Source organism: Tenebrio molitor, chromosome 6 (assembly GCF_963966145.1).
Source record: "Tenebrio molitor chromosome 6, icTenMoli1.1, whole genome shotgun sequence".
NCBI classification, from domain to species: domain Eukaryota; kingdom Metazoa; phylum Arthropoda; class Insecta; order Coleoptera; family Tenebrionidae; genus Tenebrio; species Tenebrio molitor.
Window position 1 is genome coordinate 11498300 of NC_091051.1, and position 19772 is coordinate 11518071.

Consider the following 19772-nt stretch of genomic DNA (forward strand, 5'->3'; position numbering starts at 1 on the left):
CTCAATTAATAATTATATATTGTAATAATGAAAATGACCTTTATTGATTTAAAATCAATTATAATTTTTTAATTATTAAACTAACTATTAAATTAACTATTACAAACGTAAGCTTTTATAATATTAGATAATGTAAAATTAAAAAAAATAAATTAAAGTGTCATGTCAATAAAATGTTTAATACATAATTAGCTGGTTGCAGTACAAATCTATATATACATACGAGTATATAAAACTGAATGTCTGTTTATTTGTATATTTTGTATGCAAATCTACAGTTTTACTCCGATCTTGATGAAATTTTGTACACTTGATCTTCAAAACAAGAAGAAAATTACTGTCTACTTTAATTTTACAAAAACCAACCCCTACTACCATTTTCAACCCTGTTAAGAAAAAAAGACAGTTTTTTCGAGTTGGAAATACCCTCACCTTCGCCGCTTCACCCCTATTTCATCCTCTGAGTATATCGTCACCTTCGCCGCTTGACACCCACAAAAATCAACCCCTATTATCATTTTTAAGCCTGTTAAGCACAAAAACAGTTTTTTCGAGTTGGAAATCGCGTTTGCATATGTTCAGGAGTCATAGTTACATTTGGTTGTTTATAAAAGTAGCAATTTCGCAAAATGTGTTTGAATGATTGTGTTTTACCGGAAGATGTCTTAAATGAAGCAGAACAAGCTTCAAATAGCTTAATACCGGAAAAATCAAAAGGCAGGTCCCTGAAATCAAACGAGATAATCAAACAATAGGAGGATCTAAATAAGGTTACAACTGAAAATAAAAGTGTTATGTTGGCGTATTTTCATGAATTGGTATATAAGTGATCATAGTGTTAGTTTCTTATCGTATTGATCTTTTTGTTTATATAGTCGAAGAAAAAAGTAGTCTACAGTAAAGTTTTAATTATTCTTCGTAAAAAGACAAACTTCATATTGAAATTACTGCCTTTATCACAATACATGAAAGTAGAAACATAATTTTAAAACATTCTGAAATTTGCGGACGAAGCCGCGAGTAAAAGCTAGTAGATAATAATAACCACATGTTTAACTGATTTGTTTAATCATTTAACTGCATAAGCAGTAGTTACAATAATGCAGGACAAAAACAGACTTTGTCACATTAGAAAATGTCTTAATCTGTCGGTGTTTTGGGGCAAACTACTTAATCCCATTTGTAGATTTGTCTTCAAAATAATCTTAAAAACAAGGCTGACTTTTTGCTCTTGTCTGTTGCAATAATTACCAACAAGGACATCATTGAAAAAACTCCAGTAAATAGAGAAACTCAATTGCTGAATAATGTTTATACTGTCGGTACTCCGGTAGAGAGATAAAGTTTTGCTCCATGAATGACTACCACATATTTTTCCGTCGTAAAATAACAAAGGAAGTACGTGGTGTGAACGACGCAGTCGGATGAATTTTGGATGCGGAAAAATATTTGTCCAGATTATGTAATTCTTATTATTGAAAGCATGAACAAGCATTAAAATGCACTTTGGCACACGTTTAATTGCAAAGATATATCGCCTATTGTTCGAATTGTTACGAGTTAAACTGTCGTATAAAAACAATCGCTCAGCGACTGAAGTACATCATCGAAAGGTGAGCAAGAGGTGAACCAGAGGGAAATTTGCACAAGAAAGTTGACACGAAAACAAAGACGCCGGAATTTTTCCGGAGCGGTGACATTCGCAAGGAGATTTTCGCCGAGTCGATGGAAATTAATAATTATTTGTTGTTATTAAAATTCGAAATGATTCATTGAAAGTGCGGGTGGTTGAGCGCGCGCATTCCTCCTGAACCGCAGCAATACACTATCTAGCTTCATACTTGACTATTCCATGCTTGCTTGCTGTACCGGATCGTCGAACCGGAGCTTTACGTTACACTCAGTCAGTTTTACAGTTGGTGGTCAGGTGGATTACCTGAGTGAAGTGTACACGAACAGAGAACAAACAAAAATGTGCGCTTTCGTGTCCGAACGCAGATTCTTATGGTGACATTTGTTATTAATCAGTGTTTTGGATTGACATTTATTTTATCTCATCACAGGAATAGAGACTAGTTGAGGTAAGCCAAGCTTTCACACGGAAGGTAAACACCGCGATAAAACTTCAACCCCAGCTTGTCGATAACAAGATCACTCTTTCGCGTCAAGCATCACCACCAAATTTTTACCTCAAAATTATTTTTGCACTCTCGTCTCGTCGCAAGAACTTATTACGGCGGCGTTTTCAACTGGACCGGATTTATTGAGCTCTAAATAAAAAGCTACCACATAACGAAGTTTTTCATTTATAAGGGGCTCTAATTGTCTGGGGCTGTTTTAGCTTTGTCCTCGGAATTACACCCAAGAAAAAAGTGGAAATGTTTTGGTCACGACTGTCAAATTTTGCGGTTCGGTTGTTCCGCCAAGAAAATATTTTCTTGGTTGTTGGACACCGGAAACATACAGGATGTAGTAATCGCGCAAAAAGAAATTCCCAAATGAAAATGATTCATTGGAAATGTACTTTTGTACTAATTAAATTCCGGAGTCGCCTCAAACAGAAGCAACGCTGTAACTTTCCTGTTTTATTTCCGATTTTTAGGTTTACTATTCCTACATCAGTTTAATGAGTTAATAAACAAGTGATGTCATATTTTCACGATTCATTAGAGAACTCGTAATGGGCGACAGTCGTGCAGACCATGATTTAATCGTGGACACAGTTGTCGGTGAGCCATGCTTAGGAAGCATATCATTTTTATGCTAATTAACGAAAATAACCTTCCACTATCAATTAGCATCGGTTTCACTCGGTGGTTTTTCGGTGTTCTGAAATATCCCAGGATATTGAAGTTTCTGTCGAAACACTTCTTATCACTCGACAGACAATTGATAAGCGCATCCCGCATGTTTTGTGGGTTTATTACAGTGATGTTTCATTGCGACGTAACAATTTCGCAACGACTGCGTTCCTTTTTGTGACAGAGACACTTTTCTAGTAATTGTATGAATAATTCATTTGGAGCAATTTTTACCCTCGATTTTGCTCGTCGCGCCGTTTCGAGCGCATTTGGACAAGCACCGAATACCTGCATCAAAATATGTACTCGTATGTAAAATACACGATCGCAATTTAAATTTCTCTTTCCTAATCTGAAAATGGGTTGCGTTCAGGTGAACGTACCTTTAAAATATTTGTTTTGATCGTGGTGTCACAAAGATATTCGAACTTTTACTTAGTGCTCGATCTTGTTCCTCAGTCACCTTTCATTTCTCGTAAATCATGACATGGCGGAAGTTGGGGTCGGTCGGACCAAAATTACCCTTTATTAACTCTCGGCTGGAAGATCGTGAAAGCTGTACGTGGCGAATTTGTCAGATCACCGATTTTCATCAGGACTGATGTGGTTGTTGGGTTTTGGACGAAAGCGTACGTTTTGGGGCCAATTAGTCAAATTTGGTTCCGATACTTGTGATTGTCCAATTAAATCCCGCAATTACGCGCGACAATTTACCACTTTCTACAAGTCTTAATTGAAGTACCTGGCCAGAAACGGCCACTCGAGCTCTTCGAGATTCAGAAGTTTACCCCGAACAGTCGCGGTCTTTGACCGTTTCGTTCCAAACCAGCATTGCCTGAAGGAACTCTCAGAATGCAGTGACGCATCTACCTCTTATCATTCTTTACGTCACGCTTTACCTGGTCAGTTTAGAGTCTAGACCGGCACCGAGGGCTGTTATCCTTTCATCCCGCCGCATTTTTCAAATGTTTTCACAGTTACGTGGAGCCATCATGCTAATCTGCTTGTACGAGCGTGACCAGCAACCTTGAGCCTCGAAGCAGGTTTGCACAGCGCCCCAATTCGTCAATTTTTTCTTGTTTAATTCCAAAGATCCTTTGTCTAAGCATTATCAACGCGTTAAATGATAGTGACGTAACTCGTCGCAGTTAATGTATCGGAGTCATTGTTGTAGCAGCAAATGCCAGACATTGCAGTTACTTGTGAGGAGACAATGGTTTACACTTTCAGTTTGTTTCCTCTGATTACAAAACGCTGTCTTAAGTAATGGCTCAAAAAAGTCAGCAAATTACCAGCACCTGACAAAAATTTGCACCAGTCCTCGAGCACGCAACTACCATCATTTTCCTAGCTGTCCCGTAAACCTGTTGGTGTGGAATATGACGCCATTTTAAAAAATTTCGATTTGCGTGGGTTTTATTGTAAAAATTTAATTTCGTGCTCGACGAGACGAGGCTAATATTAAAATTTCGTTCACGAGCCATTTTATGGTTCACCTGGAAATTTTTTCACCCGGCCGATGTATCATCTTCCTCCCTGAAAGTTAAGCGAAGTTAAATTGGGTATTATAACAGGCTAACGCAACTAATCAAAGGTTATCCCTTGTTATTTAAAGGTTAAATTTTAGTAGAGTGTGATTTGCCAATACACGAATTGCGAGCAAAACAGTCATGTTCTTTCGTTATCGATAAATCCATCAACAATTCATCACCACAATACACACTATCATTATCACACACTTCCAGTTTCACCGTTACTTTGATAAAAAAACGAATTGTTTACATTTTACATTTTTCAGATAAGATCTGAAATTTGTACTTCCCTAGATTCCTCCGGCACGGTTTTATCTACTTGTGGAGTTTTCGCGATTTATCTCCGGATCGGTAATTTTTCAAACGGTGCTTTTCACTGCACATTTATTGCATAATAATTCAAAATTACGAGTGCTCTGTAACGGACATTCCTTTCTACAAGTGGTACTGTTACCCGGCCAATTACATCTGAAGAGAATCCATGAAACTGGAGATAATGATTTATATTAATGTCAGTTGGTTATGTGTTAATTGGGAAGAATGTTTGCGTCCTGCGAACAGTTCGAGAGAGGAGGACTCTCCTGCTGGCGGTGCAAAAATCCTGACTCATCAAAGCGGTGCAATAAATCCGGGCAGCTTTCGTTTTTGTCGCTTTTCCAGCAACACACATTGTGCCACTTCCTCTTCTTTCACGGCGGTTTGTTTTAACACAATCGGTATTTCGAACGGGGTTATGAGAAAGACCCCGCAGATCCGTACTGAAAATTTCTCCCCCGCCTCCGCTCCTAATTGAGTTAATTAACCGGAATTAATTTTGATGCGCGTCGGGGTTGTAAATAAAGCCGTTGAACTCGAAATGGAAGAGTTCCCAGCACATGTGCAAGACATCGTGGGCTGTCGGATGGACGTCTAGTGGCGTGCACATGTCGATGATCTACTTCACTGCAGGTTATAACACTTTACAACAGGTTTATCAACTTAATCGCATAAAATTGTTACATATTTCAATGCAACACTAACCTCGATATTGTTGTAACAAATTGTTATTGTGGCAAATGTGGCGGTTTGGGACGGGCGGCGAGATTAATGGAGCAACGAATGCATTCGGTGATGGTATTATGTTTTACATAAAAGACATAGCTGTGGCCAATGGGCATAAAAATTCCACTAGCGGCGGACAAAATGAAGCGTGTAACGGTTCAAAAACTGAAAGTAACACGATTAAAATGACGGAGAATCTCGTCTCTATTATACCAGTGAATTTTGATGAACAGATGGAGTAAACAAGTTTTTAGATATTGTTAATGATTACTCATCAATGACTTCACGTGGTTTTTTCCTGGTAAAAATTGCGAAGAGTCGGGAGGAGCTGAACCTTCATTTGACTTACAACAATCATTGCCACATGACTAAGACATGATTGAAGGAACTGAATAATAATTATGACGAATGGAAGGTTCTCCAAATACTTTAATGAGCGAGAAAACTTTACACCAACAAATTTTCTCTTACCTACCATGGAAAACAGTTTTAGAATAAATAATAAAAATTAGCAGCGAAAGTGGCGAAATTACGATTTTGAACGGTAGTAAATCAATAAAGTGAAATGTCACTAAGTTTTTTCAAACTCTTCAAATCCAACAGACCTAATAATAAAATGGACAAAATTGCATCGACTTGTTTTTGTTTCATTGATTGCATATTAAATCAATTAAAGAATTAATTAATTTAAAAAACTATTCAATGCATTGGATGTAATGGACGTACCATGATTGGGTTTGATCAGAATACTATGCATGCACCAGACTCAAAAACGCTGACTACACAAAGTTGATTATATTTTTTTCGCCTTGCAAACAACCATGCAAACGTGTAAAAAATTCTCGTGTAATTATTGATTGTTGCTGTTATCGCTTGTGTTATTTAAATTACACAGTGCAAAGTAAAATTCTAAAGGAATACCAATTGCACTGTTTATTTTCTATTACGACTTGGCAACACAAGAATGTCTTTTTGGAATTTTCACATAACGTTAATTTTTTTTTTACTAAATGCTCTGCGACTCACGGTAGATCTAAAGAACGTGTGCACCATACCGAAAACTTTATGGAGCACAATTCGGCTTCCGTTACATCCAAGCATTCTTTATAATATCATTAACATCACATTAACAAGAACAGAATTCTCACAAGCGCCTTTTAAATTCATATCATAAGACTCCAGAATTTGGTTGCTAGAAATTTATGATTCTCGGTAGTTTTTGTAGCAAAGATTTAAGCAAGGCTAGCATTTTTTTTACATGTAGGTTATCGACGTTGCTGATAAGTGATAAGTTTTTATTGCATAGATAAGCCAACAATAGTTCCAACATCATGATTTGTTTTTGAAAAGAAATATATACATATGTACATAGTATTAAACATTTTTATTTGTTTACAAGATAGCACTAAGCATACACATGACAGCAAATAAGGTGTGGAAATTATATTGAAATTGAAATTTCAAGTGATACTTCACGAAAACAAAAAAGCGCGATCCAGAATCTGAAAACTAGAACAGAACATTTTTGAGTTTTCACAGCGGTATTAGTCAATAATGGTGAAGTTTTTCATTAGTTGAATAAGCACAAAATAGACCGCCGGGTGGTGGAGGAAAAAAAAACAATAAAAGCACAAACAACAACAACAAATAGTTTCGCTGTTTATTATAATCTTAAGCTTTCCTTTTTTAAAGAATATTTAAAGATGGTGATTTTTTTATATTTTTTTATTTTAGTAGGTACTTCATTATTCAAGGTTATTTGGGAAGTAAAACCAAATACATACACAACAACTCGTATCTCTAAGTAATAATGTTGAATTTTTCTTTGAAAAATATTACAGAGAACTATTAATATCGGGTGTTCAATTAATCCATAAAGTTGGGGTTGAAGAGTTGATTGTGAACGCACCACTTGTCAGTCTGTACACTAAAAACACAAACGACACACAAAGTGAGGCTAGATTTAAGCAGCTGATCCATGATCCGTGGTGCGTTCACAATCGACTCTTTAACGCCTACTTTGAGAATAAACACCCGATATAAACACATTTTTGGCATTAGCATTTTCAATGTCTGCGTTCCCATAAATTATTTTATGATGTTTGCTGCTGCAGTTGGCAATCTTCTTACTCACTGGATATTTTACACTTTACTTTTTGCAGTCATTGGTAACGATTGTGACACTGGAAATCTCGTAAAACGTTTGCCACTTTCACACAAGAAAAAAAAAACAAAGAGAAATGCAACCACGACGACCACGATTGATCGTCTTCGTCTAACAAAATAATTGAATATTATTAAATTTAATAAATAGATGATGTGCAGTGATTTATGATTCTTGGTAGTAAGTTGGATAAATTGTGGTCGTGCGAATACTGAATCAAGCTAAGACGTAACTTCGGTTGCTTCAAAGCTCAAAGCACACAATGTATTGTCAATTTCATTTGATAGAGGCTAATGCTGTGTTGAAAAAGTCCCATTAGCGATAAAATGGTATCTGTAGAGCTATAGTGTTACTCTCCCATGACAGTTTTATTTTTATTGGGTATATTTATAGCACCGCCCCTGTAATATTTGCCCAATTAGGTCAATGTGACAATCAATAAAAGACGTGCAATCAAAGACGTAAAATAGAAGCCCCAGGAATAGAACTTTTTATTGTCGTTATCCCATAATAAATATTTACAGGCAACTTGGGAACGAAATCTGTTGGAGACGTGACCACAAATAATGATCGATCGAAGAGATTGAGAATGTTATCGATAAGTCGTGTCATGCGCTACTTTTCGCTTATATTCAATTTGCAATAAGGCACATCCATTGAATAATTACATATTTTCTTCCGTAGACGATGCACCAGACCGATTACAGAATGTACTCGGCATCGTCGTATCCCATCGACAGAAGACTATCGTCGCTGTCGATATCGACCAAACAAGAGAATCCCGAATACGCCATCAATCGTTTCTCACAAAAGTACGACTCGTATCAGGAGTTCCTCTACAGGAACAACCAGCAGCGGAGACGGCTCTCGTCGACCGGGGAAGGAAGTGGCGACTCGAGCACGACAACATCCGGGAGCAGTTATGGGGAACGAGAGGACGGCAGCGAAGGAAGAGCAGAAAGTGAGGAGACGGACAGGGAGGAGCGGGAAGAAAGGAAGCCTCTGGAGGGACAAATTACCGACTATGAGAGGCAGCAAGTCGAAACCTTCTTCAAAGGGCTCAAGACGCAGGTAGATGTCTTTTGTAATTTAATGTTAATTGAGAGAATCCAGAGAAGTTCATTTGACTAAATGCGATTTTACACTACAATAAAATTACTCTTGGTTTTTTCACCAACAAATTTAAAATTGCCAAAAAAAAAGAACTGATCGATCATTAGAAATAACATATACGAGTATTTTTCAGCAATTCCCTCTTTGCTAAATGTTTTGGGTACACTGTGATTGATAAACGGTAGTGATCGCTAGGCTAATGGTTAATTATAGCAGAATAAGAGAACAATGTCTCGTCATTGAATAAATTACTGTTTTGCTATTTAGATGAGCAGGCAAGAAATTAATCTTTAAGTGACTCACAACAACAAACTATACAATATAATGCTTTGTTGAAGAACGATCTGAATAATATTTTAGCTATTGCCAATATAATAAAAAATCTTTCGACGTATTCCCATTATTCAAATTATTATTGTAAACAACATTATTTTACACTATGCAAATTTTCAGTTAGCAAGAAAAAAATTATTCAATACATATTTTCAGGTAAATAATTCTGTGGTTGAAATATTTGCATGATTGTTGGAGTTTGCGAAATGTTGAAATAAATTTCTCTTTGAAATCAATGATTGAACAGGGTTTTGAAATAAATCAAATACTTCGTTGGCAAATTATTTATTTAAGGTTTATTCAGTCAAACAAATATTTTCTTTTTCATGCACAAACAACAAACACTTCTTTACTACATTTATAAAGCCAAACAATCTTTTTCTCCGAGCAACGCAAAGCAACGAAATTGTCATACTGAAGAAGCACTAATTTACTTTTCTTGTTATTCACTGAAGCCATCGATGAAGTTAAATTTGAATACATTATTCAGAACCCGATTCAGGTTTTGGTTGTTTTTTTTTATTTAATCTTGCATCTTTTTTTTTCTTTTAAAATGTAATAAATTAAAATCAGAGTAATGATTGAAATTGATTATGGAATTAATTTTCACCAAATAAGATAATTGTGCAATCATTTTTTTTGGTTTTTCATTTTTTTAAGATTTAAAAATGGATCAATATTTCTAGTTAACTCTCCAGTTTTGAAAAGTGAACTTGAGAGAATTCTTCAAAACTATAAAATAAATGAGTTCAAAAATGTCTAAATATTCTGGGTGAATTCGAATCAGTTTTTTGTAACCTAAAAAAATTTAAGGTCGTCAATTTAATGAAATCTGCGCAAGGATTAGACAAGTTACAAATAAATATTCAAGCGTTATTAAAATGTTTTTTATGCAAAAGTGATTTGTTGAATTAAATGATTGCAACACAAACCAATTATGATTAAGTAATTATGATCAACAATCAATTTGATTCAGTGAAATAATTGCATTGCACTAAATATTTAATTTTCATGTCAATGTAACACTTAGGTAATAATAATTTTTGTGTTGGATTGAAAACCAAATTTAAATGTTTTATGGTCAATAATACAAAAGTAGTGCAGAATGTTGCATTTAACTAAAACTGAGGATGTTGATCTGCAACTATTAGGTAACGTGTATTCAAAAAAAGTTGTGGTCAAGTGGTCTGTTGCTTGCTTTTGTTTCCGTATGGCGTTGCTTCGTCAGTTGTCAAATAGTTCGTAAAACAGGAAGTGCGTAGAATGAAAAAGTGGAAATAGACGATCATCAATACGAATTTCAGAAACCGCTGAAAGAAAGGTAATATGTAATATAAAATGAAGAAAATGAACTGAAAACTTCGGTTTTTCATTTATCACAGCGAATGAAGGTGTGATCAAAATGAGGTTAAGCATTTGAAGGATTTGTCAACTAAAACGCCGACATACGTTTGGGGAAGAAAGAAAACCACGGCCTGCTTGACCACAAATTTATTTGAACACTCGTTACTTTTAGCTAGAACAGTGTTATTTAATATTACGCATACTACAATATTTACTATAAGTTAAAAAAATATTTGGTGTATATTATTGGAACTATATTTAGATTTTCGAATTAAAAAATGGCCTAGATTCAAAAATATTCTCATCCTTTACCTAAAACTGCATTTTAGTACTATGCCAGTCTGATTGTCAAGTAGATACTTCAATGTATTTACTTATTTGTTCAAAAAACTCTGATTGAGGTGTGATTATCAGATATCTCGAGTGTCAATTTTGACATTTGAAATTCTATTGGTCGAATTAAGCTTTCTAATCTAAAGAGTGGTAACTCGTTGGCCGTAATTATTGGCCTTGTGCATTGGTAGGCGCGACCCTAACCAACACCAAAATTGAAACCGCGCCCTTATTTGTTAATCCATCATTTTCCATACCACTTAAGCAACGTCGTCCGTGACTCATTGTGTACATTCTGTGATAATATTATCAGAATGACGTGTTCGCTCTGAAACAAACCACCAATTATTATTGTTCCAGCGAGATTATTGTATATTTGATTTTTTGAGGAATTTCCTATTACGGCCGTGTGGAAACGATGTTAATTTGACTTTTATAACGACCGATTCGCACGGCATTGTTAGTAATTGTTTTCATAAATACGCAAATTGGTTTACTTACTAGTTCACATAAGACACCGTTTCCCACAACCATAAAGAGAGAGGTCATAGGAAGATCAAGACCTACACAATAAAACATACCCACTTCCACTGATTCTTTTATCTGTGCTGTTCACCGGCCGAAGAAATCGTGGAATCTCCTGAGACACTTAGTTGACTTAAGTCAAGGACTTTCGAGCTTCTTAATATATTTTTCGCCGCCGTAAATCCCTTATGGTCTTTTTATGAACCATCTCCCGTTTCTTTGGTAGGACGTGATGTTAAATTTTATCGACACATTTTCAATTAGCTGTTAAAGAGCGTTTTACAGATAATTAAAGCGATCGGCTTTCAAAACATGCAAACACTGGTAAGCTTACATTTGCAGCGATAACGAAAATTCTATCTAAGCCGATGTTTTTCAAGGGCGATAATTAGAATTTGTAATTTTTTTGCTGTTTGTTGCACGATACCCAGTAATATTTTTAGACTAATTTACTACAGTTTAATATCATACTACAAATGTTTCAGTCACGATTTAATAAGGTTTTAATTTCCGGGTATTGTGAGCCCGTAATATGCATAAAAATGTTTGCTTGCGTTAATCTTACAAAATTGTATTGCTAAAATAATTTCGATTGTAGCTATGGCTTATGGGTAACCTTCATTTAATTATTAAAATATGTACAACGTGTGCATATGATCCAGGTGTTTAATTTTATTAACGTGTAATGAAAAATGCCGTATCTGCCACAATCTAATCACATTTCTGTGATTAGTTTCTGCGGCTTAGCGGTCTATTTATTATTATTGCCATGTGCATATTGATTTTTTCAGAACTGCACTTTTCAAAAAATAATTGTTTCTGATAAATCTGTTGCATCATATTCATAAATAGGGAAAAAAAAACCAGTGAAACAAAATACACTCCAAAATATTTTTTCTAAGGATACGTAATTAATACAAAACTAATTCCAAGTATGTTTTAATGTTAACTTAAGGAAAGAAGTGCATATTTAAGAATACAATGGAAAAACCCTTACGAGAAATGAAGGAAAACAACATTTACCAATTACGTGCGTTCCGTAATTTTTGCAAAAGGTTTTCCATTATATTTTTTAATTTTCAACGCCACGTCCGTCTGTTAAATATTCATCACCAACTACTGTTTTTGTTGGTTATTTGCATTTGCTTTTCTTTCAAATAATTTTATATTCTGGCAGGATTAAGTCTGGGAATATGGTGGTCGAAACATTACTTCCCATCGAAATTCTTTTGTGTGAGATGCGGCATTCTACCGTATGAGAGAGAGTTCTTTCTGTATTCATTAAATATGTACATTTCTGCTCAAATTTTGTCTTAAATCTCTCCTCCTGATCACGTAATGACCAATGACTAATGAAGAGTTGTGTTTTTATCCCACCGTAGTTTTATTATTTCTTTCGGAAAAAAATCATTTTCCAAGCCAGATACACAGACAGAAATCCATTTCTGATCTACCAAAAGTGTGCAAAGTTGGACGAGACCCTCAAGGATTACTTTTGCTCCACAATGTTATTCAGGTCACTGTTGACCTCTTCAGCTCGTCCAGGTCTAGACTCATCCTTCTAGGTGCAATTTTCGTGTTGAAAAAGTGGGGAGCATCGTTAGGATTGACTTTCACCTACACAAGTCCTGCATAATTTCTCTTGCTGCAACCAGCAGTACCTACTTCATGAACTTCCGAAGTAAAACATTCTGAATGTAGTGATCTAAGTGAATAACCCCCACTCATTTAAAAATTTCACTGCAATTGTCATAACGAAAATTAAATCCGTATTAGTTACTCTGTTACTCCTGAGCTTTCTGTTTTTTCTAAAATTTATACTCTGGAATGATTTGACATTTATCGAGTGTCCTCTTTCAGTATATTTTTTTAATTATTCAGAACTGTTTCATTGTAATTGTAAAATGTTTAACTTAACAATAAGTTTTCCTATATGCACTTCATAGGTATATATTTTTTGCAGAATTTATATTTTCTGTTTGTTGAAATTCCAACAGAATCTTGAGCTTAATCAAGCAGTTATTTCTTATTTCCAAGCTAATTTTCCAGACACTTCAAAGTTTCTCTACTAACTGATAACAAAATCGCGAAATTTGTTCTTTAAAATTAGAGCAAAAAACAAGTCAATGGCACATTGCCAATTGATAAAAATGTTGATTACGTTGAATGTAATTGTTATTATTTGGTTAGGTACGATATATTAATTCTAGATCAATCAACTATCTGTTCATTAAATACGTTACATAATCAATTAAAATGGCATGTTTATTAAAGTTTTAATCCAAATTCTTTTATTTATTTAACTAAAATATCCACGCCACATTAGCTGAAATTAATTAAGCTTCGATATTTGTTATGAACATGATATGGCTGTACAAAACAAAATTGACATCTCCACTGAACAAAATTTAATGTTTTGTTCTACCGCTCTGATTGAAAACAAATTTTCCCAGTCGTAGATATCGCTATCATTATATTTGCAGTTGGTAATTTAATATTTGTTATTGAGAGTCAGTATGCCCTAGTAACTCCTCTAGCTATTATTAAAGCAGACACGAGAATATTATATATTGCAAGCTCGAGTGAATTCGAAGCAAGGTTCGCAGTACAGATTAACACATTTTTCAATCTTAGAATAGACATTTTCAATAAACATAACGCCGTGAAGGCGTGCGTAAAAAGAAGCGCCGAAAAGTACGAACAAAGAATTTGATTAACCGTTCATCGATTGCGATTGAAGCCGCGATAAAGGAAAATAACGTTGCTGCAATTTTTTGCGGAAATACACATGGTTTTAGTGTTTACTTTGTATTACTACATTGTACAAACAAAATAAGTGAGCAAATAGCACACATGACAAACATACAACAGACAAAAGAAAAATGTGGATTATGATAACTAAAGTAAAATTAGAGATAGTAGGTAAATGTTTTTTTGTAACCGTACGGCAAACAAGCTTTTCGCGTAAACAGGCCACGAAATCCAATTTCGCGGCCATTGCTGTTAACGACGGCCGTTAAAGTAAACGTCATTTTAATATTTGATACAAATCAGAGTTTCCTTCTAAGACTGGCATCTAGATTTTTCGGGAGCAAATTAGAAACGACAAAATCCACAAAAAATAACAAACCTTACCCACCTCACATGATGTTATGATGATAACTGCAAGGAAAAGAAAGCTGTCTATTGTCACCAGCTATTTTATTGATGGTTATATAAATCATACAATCTAAGTACAGAACAGAAAAAGTTTACTTATTCTGACCTCCATCTTTTTAAATAAATATAAATGTAGTAAACAAAACGTGAAAAATATTTGTCTAGTTATTGAATATCCCCACTGTTCTGTTGTCTCTATTTGATCTCCGTATCTTTCTCTCGAGAAAAATCAATTTGTACTGATACCAACTGTGTGTCTGAAAGTACGACACCAACAAAGAAATTTCAACTGTAAATATTTTACATTAGTCTCTAGCTTAGTTTTGACCAGATACCATCTAAATATCCTTAGAAAAAGTCAATTGATATTTATTGTTTTCTCATATGGATTATGGTCACGCGCGACCACCCATCGAGGGGCATCTGATTAATTAGACTATTAACCTTTAAATTCTAAACTATACTTATTTATTGCAATACAATGAACTGCAATATCGACGTCATGTTTCCGAAGCCAACGGTGATACCAGTGCAGTAATATTTTATTGATAACGCAGTAAATGGTATTGGTATTACTGATTAAAGCAATTATCCATTAATGTAGTGTAAAGTCGCACGTAGATTGCAAATGATTTTTAATTAAAATACCAATAGTTGGAGTTTTACGACGTTAAAATTAAATTGGAAACGTTCAACATCAAAGAAATCTTTTGATTCGTTTTCATAAGATTTGCCACACAATCTACATAATAAACACTAATAATTCTTGGAATTTTACACAATTACATCCTCTGGATTGTTGTTAAGAAGTTGCGCGTATTAAACGCCTAAATGAATCACGGATATAAATATGTAATTGTTTATTATTACAACACGTCATCCTGTAATATAGTTTTTACTCATCTACAGACCATTAAGTTGTCTAATCCACCGAATAATCTCCTATAATGTTTACGTTGGAAACGTCCCAACGACCAACCCATTTTTGTTGTCTCGTTTTCGCGAAAATAACCTGACGTGAAATTTCCAGGTGTACGTCTGCGGTTCTTTGGCCAACTTATACTTCAAAACCTCCTCCGACCAAGACTGGCAATTGAAATTCACCGGGATCCCGGTGGTGGTGTTGGACATCGGGGAATCCCGTGCCAGGGACAAAAGGCGGATACAGATCGCCCTGGCCGAGAGAGGGACATGTTTCATGTTGTGGAACGACACCATCGACAATTTGTCTTCATATCAAGTAGCAGGGAACGCGTTCCACACAATGTGCTGCTCCTCCGACCACACAAAGCAAGTCGGATTCAGTTTCGACACCGCCCAGGCGGCCAATGATATGTGGACACATATCGAGCGATTAGTTTCCTGTCCCGAAAACATATCCTTGTCGATTCCAGGTATGATTAATGGCCCTTTGCCATATTTATGACGGCCAATTATAAAATCGATTTCCAGGGAAAAAGAAAAAGAAGAAAGAGAAAAAGCCGGTGAAGCCAGCGCCTCTTCCCCCCAAAAGCCATATCTCGCAGCCGTGCTGCTTCCAACATGTCACTTCCGTCGACAGGGATGATACCAACAGATACTACTCCCTCAAGGAGTTTCTACCCAGTAACATGCACAGTTCGAGGATACACGCTCTCGACGAGATTTAGTTACTTCGCATTTATCCAAACATGACTGATGGACGTTTCTTAATTATTGTTTTATTTTTTAGTTCTGAGTGTGTGTATGAGAGAAATATATCTATGTAATCAAACAAGTGACAAATTAAGATGTCAAAGCTTGACTGTGTAGGTACTATATGTATGTGTACTGTTCGTTGCTTACAGTTCATAGATTTAGAATTGTATTGTTATCGAGGTCAATTTGGTAATTACATTTTAGTTAGAAGCTGTTGTGAAATTACTAAAAATGTAGAATCTGTCTAGAATGTATTTTAAATTAATCTGTGATACCACTTCAAACAACTTATTTTGTACTATTATTGTTTGTTTCTTGTAATTAAAAATCCCACATGATAATTGTAGTTTAAACAAATACAAAATATATTTAAATCTGATGTAGCAAATAGATATTTTATTATCCAAGTTACGCAGCGAAAACCGTTGAAAATCGGTAAATTTTATCACAAATCAAATATTGTATGAAAAGGGTGACTTTATTTAACGGAAATTTTACTTCGTAAATCACAGTATCACAGAGTTTGTTTTAAAAGCTGTTGTGTATTTTTTTAAACTTAGGAACAGTAAGGGCCAATAATTATTGACAACAATTTACCAACTGATATAATTTTAATGACATTATATAACAATCAAATACAAAGTGTCTATAAAAGAACGTATATTAAGAGTCCTATGGAACTGTGCGGCTCTGTAATTTTATCGTGTCGAACTATGTCTAGCCGTTGAAGCCGTCAAATCAGATGTCAACAGGCAAATATCAAATTATTAAATTTTAACGTCAGTTGTGATTACGACGTCTTAGTTGTTTTGCATATCTCTTACAGTTTGGTAAATACTTTTGGACGTAAATAATGTAAATGTAATGATAATGTAAATTTAAATAAAAAAAAGCTTTATATAACCAATAAAATTCTTAGTCTACAAAAATCTTCATTTACAAATAAGGTGAAAGCTTTTATGCAAAACATAAAGTTAGAAGCAAACAATTTTTTTTTTCAATAGAAATTGTTAAGTACGTCTGTTTAAGTGTTTATTGTATAATCATATTTAATACATACAGGGTGATTTACGAGGAATAATGAGCCCGACGGAATAGAAAATGCAACCCGCAATTCATCAGGAGAAAAACCCGGACATTTACCGCTTCGATGTCCGGCTTTTTGTTGCAATGTATTGTGGGTTGCATTTTCTATTCCGTCGGGCTCATTATTCCTCGTAAATCACCCTGTATTTCTAAAAATTTTGACTACATGTACGGTGCGATAAAAAAGTAGTCAAGGCAGCTTAGAACAAAAAAGCGTAAATCTTAACTTATTTTCGTTGCAGCTTGGTAAACGCCAACGTAAAGGTAACAAACCTAAATTTAAGAAATGATATGCGAGCTTTTGTCCATAGTCTACTTTGTTAGTCATATTGTTTTATTTCATTGTGCAAATTTTTTAACTACTCCAAAATACGGGGTGATCAAAAAGGACTGTTTAGGTTGGTAACACTGGATCGTATTTTAAATCGTATAACAGGAGTAACTTCCGGTTGTTGGTGACTTGTCGTTGTTAATGCTGTACCTAGATCAGATATTTGTCAAATAAATTAATTAAAAATTTTTCTTAATTGTACTGCCAACTTAAACAGTCTTTCTTGATCACCCGGTATTTAATGTTTGTAAATGTTAATCATTATTGTCAAACATGAAACGTATCTGTTAGATCAAATATAATTAAACATTAATGTGCACTAAGTACTGTATAATTAACGATTATGTCCTAAATAATTTATGATGCAGGATAGTAAAAATTCTGTCGGGTAAGTTCTAAAGTCAAGATATTTATTTACGATTAATAAAATATTTTTGTAATCCAGCCGGATGCATTTTTATTAAGTGCATGAATTCATGTTTTACTCGAGTTACTTCGTAGTCTACGACTCGGTAAATACAAATTTTATTTATTCTGAAGATAAAATCAGGAAGTAGAGCGGTCGCAAATAGTAAACGATAAATATTTATTTTAGAAGGAAAAGTGTGCTACAATTTCATATATTTATATCGATCAACAAATATTGCGAAGTACCTACTCTTTCTTTTATTTGCAGAAAATATGAATATCGTCAACAGGTGTATATGCAACTTTTATTACACTGCTATATTAAGGGTTATTGCCTACAAATTTTAAGCAATCATTTTGAAGAATAATAATTATTAATCGGTGCTATTTATTTTGTGGAACAAGTAAAATATATTTTAATTGAAAAATCTAAACTAAATATTGAATAATAATAAGAACAAGAGTGATTATTTTTCATATTAAAAAGTCACACATTTTATTTATCATACTTATAAGTACTAATTCATTTTTTACAGTCCAATTTGTTAATTTTGTTTTTGAGAAAAACCCACAAGAATTTTTTTCAATTAAAGCGGTAAATAGTGTATTTAGGTTTAATTTACCGAAATGTCTTGTCTAATTTTTTCTAATCTTTGTGCAATAACTCTTCTGGTCTTGTTCATTTATCATGGCTAAGAGGTTTATAACTTAATTTTTGAAATGTTTGTGCCACAATTAGTCTTATTCATTTACTTTTACTGAGATCTTGAGGAAATATTTCCTAAATTTTGATTAGTTTTTTTTTGTTGAAGTTTAAGTAGAACTTTGGATACATCGTAGACCTATTTTCGTACATTTGTTAATTACATAATTGAGCTATTCACATATCGTGGTAATTAACATGAGTCTATTACAAATAAAACGAAAGCCCACGTCGTGGGAAACCCAACAACTAAAAGAGCGAGCTCAGATGAGCTGTTTCAGATGCAAACGGGCGAATAAATCTGAATCGGCAAAATGTTTTTTCACCACATTATTACAATTTTCACACAGACTCAATATTCATCGTGTTCGATGACATCACTGTGCACTAGTCCAACTTTGATGTTTTCAAAATCGATGCAGACGACACGTCGTAACTTAGTCTGGCGGTATTGTCGTCAATGAATCGACGAAAGCTTTCAAAATTTGCATTTACATATTTGTGCAGAATAACGTCATCAAACAACAGAACATCTTGTACTTTGATAGTTGCGAGTGATAGGAACACGAGATTTTGATGTAAATTTTTTTCGTCTGGTGTGTAGTAAATCTGGAATGATTGGTGTCTGAATTTTTATTTGTGGCTGCTGATATCTGGAAATCTGGCGAATGTCGACGGTTTCGTCGGTGTAGGTCCACTTAACAAGATCGTTTTTGTTTCGACCGGTGTGTATCACATGATTGCGCGCCTGAGGGCATCAATTTAGTAAATGCACGCAGACTGCCTGAAAGAAAATCGGGGTGGGCTATCTGTAATACTGTGGGAACACACAGGACACAGTACCACATTCAGAATAACGTGATTAAAAAGGCCCACATTATCTTTCAACAAATATCTCCGAATTACCCTACCATTACCTTGTTATCTCATCGTAAAATACCGAGTGTTATGTTATGATGTACGGCAACCTCCTTATTTTCAGTTTCCGCAATATCGAATAAATCACGTGTCAATCAGTGAGACGTTTTAGGGTGGCCAAACTGCATTGCCCGCCTCTGATATTATGTAACAATTAATTTTTTACCGAGAGCTGGTTCTGAAAACGGAATACAATTCAATACTACAGCGCTATTACTGTCAATCAAAAGTTTTGATTCTGCTCGGCGAACAATGGACCAACAGTTTATTAAATAAAACATCTGGCTAGTTTCCTATCTTCCAG

General features: G+C 34.7%; 1 protein-coding gene and 1 long non-coding RNA gene across 3 annotated transcripts; one reads left to right on the top strand and one right to left on the bottom strand.

Moving 5' to 3' along the window:
* Nucleotides 1–1833: 1833 nt before the first annotated feature.
* On the top strand, nt 1834–16410 carry MESR3 (misexpression suppressor of ras 3). Its single transcript, XM_069050464.1, has 4 exons — nt 1834–2081; nt 8223–8609; nt 15376–15739; nt 15798–16410. The coding sequence occupies exons 2-4, from the start codon at nt 8226–8228 to the stop codon at nt 15992–15994; spliced, it is 945 nt and encodes a 314-aa protein (XP_068906565.1). The 5' UTR covers nt 1834–2081; nt 8223–8225; the 3' UTR covers nt 15995–16410.
* LOC138132809 (uncharacterized) lies at nt 10461–14334 on the bottom strand. 2 transcript variants are annotated; one of them, XR_011160188.1, is made up of 2 exons: nt 11243–14334; nt 10461–10989 (listed from the first exon to the last, which is right to left on the bottom strand). It is a non-coding gene; the product is annotated as an uncharacterized lncRNA (long non-coding RNA). The 2 variants fall into 2 exon arrangements; XR_011160189.1 differs by having other exon boundaries at nt 11163–14334.
* Nucleotides 16411–19772: the final 3362 nt, after the last annotated feature.

What these genes read in the sequence shown, in the direction of transcription:
- MESR3 (XM_069050464.1), top strand. Translation starts at nt 8,226, where the DNA reads ATGCACCAGACCGATTACAGAATGTACTCGGCATCGTCGTATCCCATC. An exon ending in TCAAAGGGCTCAAGACGCAG is followed by an intron (nt 8,610 to 15,375) that starts GTAGATGTCTTT and finishes TGAAATTTCCAG; the next exon opens with GTGTACGTCTGCGGTTCTTT. An exon ending in CATATCCTTGTCGATTCCAG is followed by an intron (nt 15,740 to 15,797) that starts GTATGATTAATG and finishes ATCGATTTCCAG; the next exon opens with GGAAAAAGAAAAAGAAGAAA.